At 48.6% G+C, this 9,112-nt stretch overlaps 1 protein-coding gene across 1 annotated transcript; it reads left to right on the top strand.

Moving 5' to 3' along the window:
• On the top strand, positions 1,958–8,039 carry LOC110433073. Its single transcript, XM_021454687.1, has 5 exons — positions 1,958–3,824; positions 4,549–5,064; positions 5,538–5,815; positions 5,994–6,310; positions 7,715–8,039. Exons 1-4 carry the CDS (start codon positions 2,181–2,183, stop codon positions 6,295–6,297), a joined length of 2,742 nt encoding a protein of 913 aa, XP_021310362.1. The 5' UTR covers positions 1,958–2,180; the 3' UTR covers positions 6,298–6,310; positions 7,715–8,039.

Genomic DNA, 9,112 nt, shown 5'->3' with positions numbered 1-9,112 from the left:
ACCCATGCGCAGAGAGGGTCGCAAAACGCCCTCACACCGGACGCTAACCACCGGACGCTCTCAGATTGCGTCCGGTGCTTAACCCTAGCAGGGTCAAGCACACCGGACGCTGAGGCCAGCGGCCGGTGCCTCCGCACTCAGCGTCCGGTGAGTGTTTCTCAGTGAGAAAACACTCCCGCGACTTCACCAAATTTCCCACAGGCGCAATAGAAAATATACACTTATTTTTTCTCAAAAGTGCCGAATCCCGCCTCCCAAGCTCGGCGGGAGGGAGAGAGGAACCCAAACCCCTCTCAACCCTAGGAACTCCACCTCCTTTACAATTGTGCTAACACCAACAAGTGTCCACCACCAAAGTGCATGTGTGTTAGCTTTTCACAAACATTTTACCAAAGGAGTTAGGTTAGCACTTTACTAGATCCTAATGCATATGCTCAAGATATGGACCTAGTAGCACTTGATTCGAGAGATAACCGTGATTTCCCCTCTTGATAGTCGGCTATCTATCCTAAACCCAGTCAATCACTTCTCTACTCATCTTAGACCGGCAAAAGTAAAACCCTATGTTTATACCTTTGCCTTGATAACTTTTGCTCCTCGTCTATCATCATGATCTTCACTTCATGCTTCATCCCTTTGTGATCATGTGGCCACCTTTCCATGCCACCATGTACCTTCATCACATGTGTTGCTATGCCTAACTCAAATCACTTAAACATAAGGCATTAGCAACTTGGTGTCATTAATTACCAAAACCAAACTTGGGCTTTCACAGAGGTGCCTTGGCTTCTAGTGTATGATGCATACACATTTGGTAGGGCTTCTGGGCTAGGGTGCCTACGGTGGCCGACATTGGTTAGGTTGGTGGCGATCCTCAACAACTAGCGTTGCATCGAATTGGGTTGTGTTTAGAGCTTATTTGGCTCAACAACAATGACTTGTCTATGCCATCGTCGTCGTCGAATTCCCCCAGCGCGCCCTCATAGCCCCCTGCATGGTCCCATTCGAGCATGATGGACAGTCACGAGGGGAGGCCGGTGGGGTGTCGCGCCGAGCATAGTGCTATGGCAAGCCTCCACCCTTCGCCATCGACCTCGTAGAATGCCTGGGCCGCTTGCAATCCTTGGCGAGGTGACAGAAGCCATGGCAGTGTAGACAACGCCATGGTAATTGACAAGTCGCTATTTGGTATGAGTAGGAAAGACAATTGAAGCATGTGTCGAGTGATCTTTCTGAGCCTGTGAAAGCTGCTTCTCAGTCGTGGCAGCCGCAGGTTGCGCTTCTAGCCGGGGGAGAATCGCCTGCCACCCATTGGAGGAGTTGTATATGAGGTTCGTAGTGTTGTGTTTCTTATGATGGTAGTTTTGTTGTTGTCTCTTGATGATAGTGTTATTTTTTTGTTTTTTATTATTGTAAAATGCCTCTTGTTTACTAATATATGGCCGGATACTTTTGCCATTAACTTTTGAAAAACAAAAACCAGCAGCACACTGGTTTCAGAATACTGGCCGATCGGCGGCCGATGGAGCGGTCATCCGAGCGGCGTCCGATGTACGGCTGCCAACCGAACCAGCAGCCGCGCGCCGCGCGCGGGAGAGGCGCAAAGCAGTAGCACGACGCGCGCCGGACACAGCTAGGTCACTGGCACCGTGGGTCCATACTGTCCACACATCAGACAAACAAAACGGTTCAAACAGAGCACAGTGCACGAAAGCAAGGCTTGCCCTACAGCACCATGCACGCGGCCGGTCGAAAGCTGCTGACGTCACTACAGCTAGTTCTGCGCGCGCGGCAGTAGCAGACTTCTCTCGTGTTGTTGGCCGCGCGCCTCCGTTTCTCACGGGCTCACAGTACTCCTCCCGCTGTCCCTCCCTGCCCAAATAAACCCGATTCCCAGGCCGCATCACCATCCAAACCCTAGCCACACCAACCTTCCATTCCGGCCGTCCGATCGACCTGGCGGCGCGAGCCCTAGCTAGCTAGCTGCCCCCATTCCCGAATCCCTACGCCCGCCGCCGTATATATAGCAAGTACTACTCACCGGCGCCCGCCTCCATCTCTACAGCTAGGTTCGCCGGCGGGGAGCTAGCTAGGGACCTCCGGTTCGTGGTCCTGCACACTCCTGCTGCTTCCTGCCATCTCGCCGCGCGCGTCGATCGATCCCCTCAAGCTAGCGAAGCATGGCCTCAGCCTCCAGCTCCGGTGGCCGCGGATCCGGCGCCCGAGGCAGCAGCTCCCGAGCGCGCGCCGCCGAAGCGGCTCCTCCGGCTGATCGTCACGCCCTCCTCGCCCCACGGCTCAACCCCACGTTCGTGGCTATGTCGGCCGCGGATCTCGTCGACCACCTGAAGCGCTCCCGCCGCGCGGACGACTTCGCCGACGCGGCGCTCGTGTTCGCCGCGCGCGAGCGCAGGCTCGCCGACGCCGAGGACTTCGCCCGTGCGGCCGACGAGCACATGGACGAGCTGCTGGATAAGATCCAGGCGAGCGAGTCCAAGCTCCGCCGGGCCGCTGAGACGGAGGCGGAGCTGCGGGCCAAGATCCGCAGGCTGCAGCTTGGCGCCGCCGCCCTGATCTCGTCCGGTACCGGTACCAGCGGGGGCGGCATCGCGCAACAGGCTGCAGGTCATGGCCGCGACCGCGAGCCTGTGCCTCAAGACTTCATCACGGTCAGTGATGACGACGCCACCGGCGTCCAGACCACGGTCGCCCAGGGAGAGGTCGGCGGCGACGTGCCTATGAAGATGAGGCATGGGGCGCACCTCGCTGCTGCTCCGGTGCCTAGTGCCGGCGCCCTGATGATCTCGTCCGGTATCAGCGGGAGCGGCCTCGCGCAGCAGGCTGCAGGTTGCACTCGCGAGGCTATGCCTCGAGACTTCATCACGGCCGGTTATGACGCCACCGGCGTCCAGACCACGGTCGCCCAGGGAGGCGTCGGCGGCGACGTGCCTATGAAGATGAGGCATGGGGCGCTGAATCGCCCCGCGCAGCACCTCGCTGGTGCTCGTGCTCCGCTGCCTAGTGCCGGCGCCCGGATGATCTCGTCCGGTATCAGCCGCCGGCGCGGCCTCACGAAGCAGCAGGCTACAGGTTGCAGTCGCGAGCCTGTGCCTCGAGACTTCATCACGGCCGGTGATGACGCCACCGGCGTCCAGACCACGGTCGCCCAGGGAGGCGTCGGCGGCGTCGTGCCTATGAAGATGAGGCATGGGGCGCTGAATCGCCCCGCACCACACCTCGAGCTCGCTGCTGCTCCGCTGCCTAGAACCGCCGCCCTGATGATCTCGTCCGATATAAGCGGGCGCGGCCTCACGCCGCAGGCTGCAGGTTGCAGTCGCGAGGCTGTGCCTCGAGACTTCATCACGGCCAGTGATGACGCCACGGTCGCCACCGGCGTCCAGATCCAGACCACCGTCGCCCAGGGAGAGGTCGGCGACGTGGCTATGAAGATGAGGCTTGGGGCGCTGAATCGCGCCGCGCCGCAGCTCCCTGTTGCTCCGCTGCCTAGTGCCGGCGCCCTGATCTCCTCCGGTATCAGCCGGCGCGGCCTCACGCAGCAGGCTGCAGGTCATGGTCGTCGCGAGCCTGTGCCTCGAGACTTCATCACGGCTAGTGATGACGGCGTGGGCTTTGATGACGCCACCGGCGTCCAGACCATGTTCGCCAAGGTCGGGGACAACATTCCAAGAAGACCTAGCCCGCTGAGGAGGATTGGCGCCGCACTCCCAGCTGCTAGCTCCATGCCGGACAAGCTGGCTGAGGAGAGGGCAGTGGAGCGGGTTGTCGTGGACGGCGCTGTTCGCAGCAGCCACCAGGTGGCCAAGGTATAAGGCCTTGTTTAGTTCCGATTTTTTTTTAGTATTGTAGTACTTTCATTTTTATTTGACAATTTTTGTCCTCATAGATTAATTAGACTCAAAAGATTTATCTCACAATTTAAAAATAAACCGTTTAATTAGTTTTTGTTTTCGTCTATATTTAGAGCTTCATACATGTGGTGCAAGATTTGATATGACGAAAAATCTTGAAAAGTTTTTGGTTTTTGGAATGAACTAAACAAGGCCTTGTGTTCATAGCGGCCGAGCCGCAGGTAGCGGTCTCTTACCGCTACCGCTATGACGTAGCGGCTTAGATATAGCGGGTTGAAACTTAGCTTCTCTGTTTGACGCAGGAAGTCGCTATAACGGCTATTATTTCACGTAGCAGTCTGTTATAGCAGCCCAAGTGTAGAACATAATTGGTTCATTCTTATTTAAGATATATTTGATCAAGAATCAACTCTTCGAATACAAATAAATATCTATATATATTTACGCTATGTAAGTTAGATGCTTATTAGTCTATTATTAATTCGTTTCTAGTTGTTTTTTTTTTCAAGTTTTAAAAAGTCATTATTTAAGATGTACTTGCATCTGAATTATATGAGGGAGGTTATTAGATAATGTTATTGAAACTTATCATCCACTATAGCACCCACTATCCGCAATCCGCTACGTAGACGTTAATCCTCTACAGACCCGCTAACCGCTATTTGTTACCTTGGTGCAGGCAGGAGTGGTGGATTCCCATGATAAGGTTTTAAAGGCTGTCGCCGGCAAGAGGAAGCAGGAGCCAGCAGCGGCGACGTCTGCATCTAAGTACAAGGTGAAACAACCTTTGAAGAAGAAGCCGAAGACTGCCGCGCCACATTCTCTCGCTGCTGATTCGCTGCCAGGCACCCTGATTGATGACGACAAGAGGGCAGCGGAGCAAGTCGCCAAAGACGTTCTCCGCTGCAACGAGGTCAGCCGGCGCAGCCACACGCAGCAGGCTGCTGGTCTTGGTCACGAGCCTGTGCCTCGAGACTTCATCACAGCCAGTGATGACGGCGTGGGCTTTGATGACGCCACCGGCGTCCAGACCATGTTCGCCAAGGTCAGGGACAACATGCCAAGACCTAGCCCACTGAGGAGGATTGGCGCCGCACTCCCAGCTGCTAGCTCGACGCCGGACGAGCTGGTTGAGAGGGCAGTGGAGCGGGTTGTCGTGGACGCTGCTGTTCGCAACATCCACCAGGTGGCCAAGGTATAAATAGTGTTCGTAGCGGCGTGGTAGTGGTTCGTTACCGCTGCGGCTATGACATAGCGGCTTAGATATAGGGGATTGGAACTAATTAGCTCTGCTATTTGACATAGGAAGCCACTATAACGGCTATTATTTCACGTAGCAATCCGTTATAGCAGCCAAGTACAGTACATAATTAGTTCATTCTTATTTAAGATATAATTGATTGAGAATCAACTCTTTAAACAAAGATAAATATCTATATTTATGCATAGTATCCTAGATGTTTATTAGTCTATTATCATTTTGTTTTTAGTTGATTTTTATAGTTTGAAAAAGTCATTATTAAGATATACTTGGATCTAAATTATATGAGGTTATTAGATAATGTTATTGAAACTTAGCATCCGCTGTATCACCCACTATCCGCAATCCGCTACATAGACATTAATCCTCTACAGACCCGCTAACTGCTATTTGTTACCTTGGTGCAGGCAGGAGTGGTGGATTCCCATGATGAGGTTTTAAAGGCTGTCACTGGCAAGAGGAAGCAGGAGCCAGCAGCGGCGACATCTGCATCCAAGTACAAAGAGAAACAACCTTTGAAGAAGAAGCCGAAGACTGCCGCACCGCGCCTCGTTGCTGATTCGCTGCCAGACATGCTGATTGATGACGACGAGAGGGTAGCAGAGCAAGTCGCCACAGACGTTCTACGCTGCAATGAGGTGGCACAGGGAGACCACGAGGTTTCAGAAGATGTTTCCAGAGCAAGGTACCAAATCTCCTGCTATATATCTGTGTACTCACGTTTAATTTTTTGTTATTTTAGTCGTCGGCTATATAGCCTGTTACAGCAAGGTATTAACTATATATTTAGCCTTGAGAGAACTAACCCTACCACTAAATGCCCACAATAACCGGCTATTAATTTGTTATACTGCATGCCTCAGAGTCACAGTAGGCCGCCGCAAGGTTTCAGAAGAGGAGGCACAAGGGGAACAACAGGATACAAGCTTAAGAGCCACCAAGAAGGCTCGCAGGCTCAAGGGGGCGTCTATATACATTGAGGTTTACAAAGCCCTCAAGGAGAAAGAGGAGCTTCTCAAAAAAAGGGAGGAGGAGAGGCTTGCCAAGGAAGCTGCTGCCGCTGCATCCAAGCATTTGCACTGCAAGTGCTGGTGGTCAGATGCACCATATATGCCCTCCAAGTCTGAGGTTGTGGACGAGGATTCTGGTGACGATTCACAAAACTGATTGAATGCTAGCGGTATGATGCATTTATATTGCTTTTCCCCCCATATATTATTATTTGAAAGCAAGGACTTATTATCTAGTGCAAACCATTTGCATTAGCACTGTTTTCTTTCTCCTATGTTAGGATTATTGCTACATAATGTTTTCAACAATGACCCAAATTATCTACAACCTGTTGACGGCCCAAATTGATCTTATATTTTTTTTTGAACATTTCAGAGGGGGGGGTGGGGGGGGATCCCCACCCTGAACTTTATTGACTTGAGGCCATAATGCCTGATTACAAAAAACTTTTTACAAGGGGTTTTTGCCGAAGTAGTGCAGCACCAGGCACAAGCTACACTGAATTACATAGGATTTTGATCGAGCGCTTGCTCTAGAGTTTTGGTCCATTCTTCAGCCACTTTTTTGCTCTTCTTTGGCATTCTGTACTGCTTCCAGAGCTTGGCGTCAGTTTTGCAAAGGATCAGGAGCTGTCTGATATTAATTTGCTCCTCGCGGAAGACAAACGCGTTTCTTCTCTTCCATAACTGCCAGCAGCACAAAGCGGGTCATCAGGGATAACCCTGATCTTTGATATGCTGTGCCAGTCACTGCATTTGAGAGAACTAGAGTTTTGGAGACCGATGACCAGATTGCAAGGCAATTGGGCATGAAAAATGATGTGATCGTGTGTCTCTTGCCCTGCGCCGCACACCGTGCAATTCGGGAAGTCAACCATCTTTTTACGGAAGAGGTTGTGTTGACATTGGATCTTCCCCTTGAGCAGCAGCCATAGAAGCATTTGTGCTTTTGGTGGTGCAGCATTCTTCTAGATGAAGACCGAGGAGGGATCATTCTGTTGCCCTCTTGCCTTGAGTAGACTGTATATAGCCGAGTGACTGTATATAGCCGAGGTGTCCAGATTATCCTTGGTGCGGCTGAATTGATCTTATATTTTAGTCTTGCAATGTTTATTATATTCCCCTTAAATTAAATTTTGTACTATATACACACACTTTTCTGTAACTACTCCATTCGTCCTGGCATGGAATATAGAGTATTATGACTTCTAAAATATATGCTGAAATGTAGAGTATTCTATATGGCCATGCTTAAATTTAGCGAAGTTTATTAAAAATGAAAGCATAGTTTGAGGAAGAAAATCCTTAATTTAATCCATGGGTACTTGAGTCATTTGAGTATATTTTATTAAGTCAGTTCAATGTTAAATGAGATGCTGAATATATACTATGACAAAGCATTAATAGCACGTCGTAGATGCTAGCTTAACCATGACTTTTCATCTCTTCAATCTATGCAATTGCTTTCTCCTTGTCATAGATGTTTCTTGCTATATTGTAGATGTTTTTACATATTTTACATGATTATCTGTACACGTACTAGACTAATCAATGTTTTATTTTATTCACTTCAGCTCAGCTAGCGAGGAACTTGTTTGGAAATTGGATATGAATCATCTGGACCATTTTGAGGAGTAATTAGCAACGACTTGGCAAACTTGATGCCATCATCAGCTGTTGTCCACAAGATGAAGGAATATTTTAAGATATCCCATACTTCCCAGTCAAATCTAATTAGGCGTCGTCTGCAATATTGATTAGTCTTGGTCCTCTTGGAACGATGGGATTTTGTTTTCAATAATATTGGTGAATTCTCTTTAGTTATAATCTATGTATTTGTATTCGTTGCACTTTTTCATCTTTTCCCGTTAATGATGACAGCGATAATGTTTCATATTATCCTTGACAAGCACCGCGGGTTTTATTATCAGTGATGTTAAAGTACCAATCAAGAATTGGCATATATTGCTTCGCACTGGTTTTCATGGTTGTGAATGTTGACCATCACACATGGAATCATATGAAAATTTATTACCTTCCTGTGTGAAATCTTGGTGGTGACAGAGGATGACACTGTTTCATGTTGCAGCAGGCCTACGATTCCTTTATTATTTCCCAGGACATAAGTTTAGAAAATATTCTTTGACGAACTGCATACAGTTTATATCATCCAGTTGTCTTATAGTGATCTGTTCTTCTATCTGATGTGATTTTACCTCAGAATTTGGGACCCTTTATGAATTGAAAATGGTCTTTACGAACAAATGCAACTACAAATACATATAGCCAAAACAATTTCCTTTATTCAATGCAATTAAAATTGTATCATAACACAAAATTGGCGGTCTATTTTTTTTGTGAAACAATATTTATGTGTACATGCACTGGCCTGTCCAGGAAAATATTAAATAGAAGTTCTAATCCCAGGGACTGAATGACACATTCATGCAACATAAGAAAGAAAATGTTTTCATATCCAAATTGGCACCAATCTCTGCTACAACGATGCCAATATTTTTTCATATTTGTTTTGGTTTTCTTTATTTCTTCCCTGGCTTTTTTGTTTTACTTTGATTGGTGGAATAAATCTTGATTATTTTTCCATTACAATATCGCATCTGGTTCGCTCATTTATCAAGTATGTCATTTATAAGACAACCATCTTCATCAAGGGTTTTGTTTGATTGCACTTCAATTCATCCCATCCACATATATTGGGGTGGATCAATTGGCGTGAAAAACTAGCTATAATTAATTTTCCACCCCACAATACACATGGATTTCACTTTTTCTTGTTGTCAGGTAGAGTTACAGTCACCAATAACATCTGGAGTTAGGTAGAAACCAGAAATTTGTAATGTGATGATGAAACTGTTGCGAGATGTTAGTATAGTTTTCAGGGCCGTCCTTGTGGATGTGCAGGATGAGCGACCGTACAGGGCCGATAAAAAATGTCTTGTTGCCGGCCGCTA

The sequence above is a fragment of the Sorghum bicolor genome, chromosome 2 (assembly GCF_000003195.3).
Source record: "Sorghum bicolor cultivar BTx623 chromosome 2, Sorghum_bicolor_NCBIv3, whole genome shotgun sequence".
Classification (NCBI taxonomy): domain Eukaryota; kingdom Viridiplantae; phylum Streptophyta; class Magnoliopsida; order Poales; family Poaceae; genus Sorghum; species Sorghum bicolor.
This window is presented reverse-complemented; position numbering and strand designations above follow the sequence as displayed.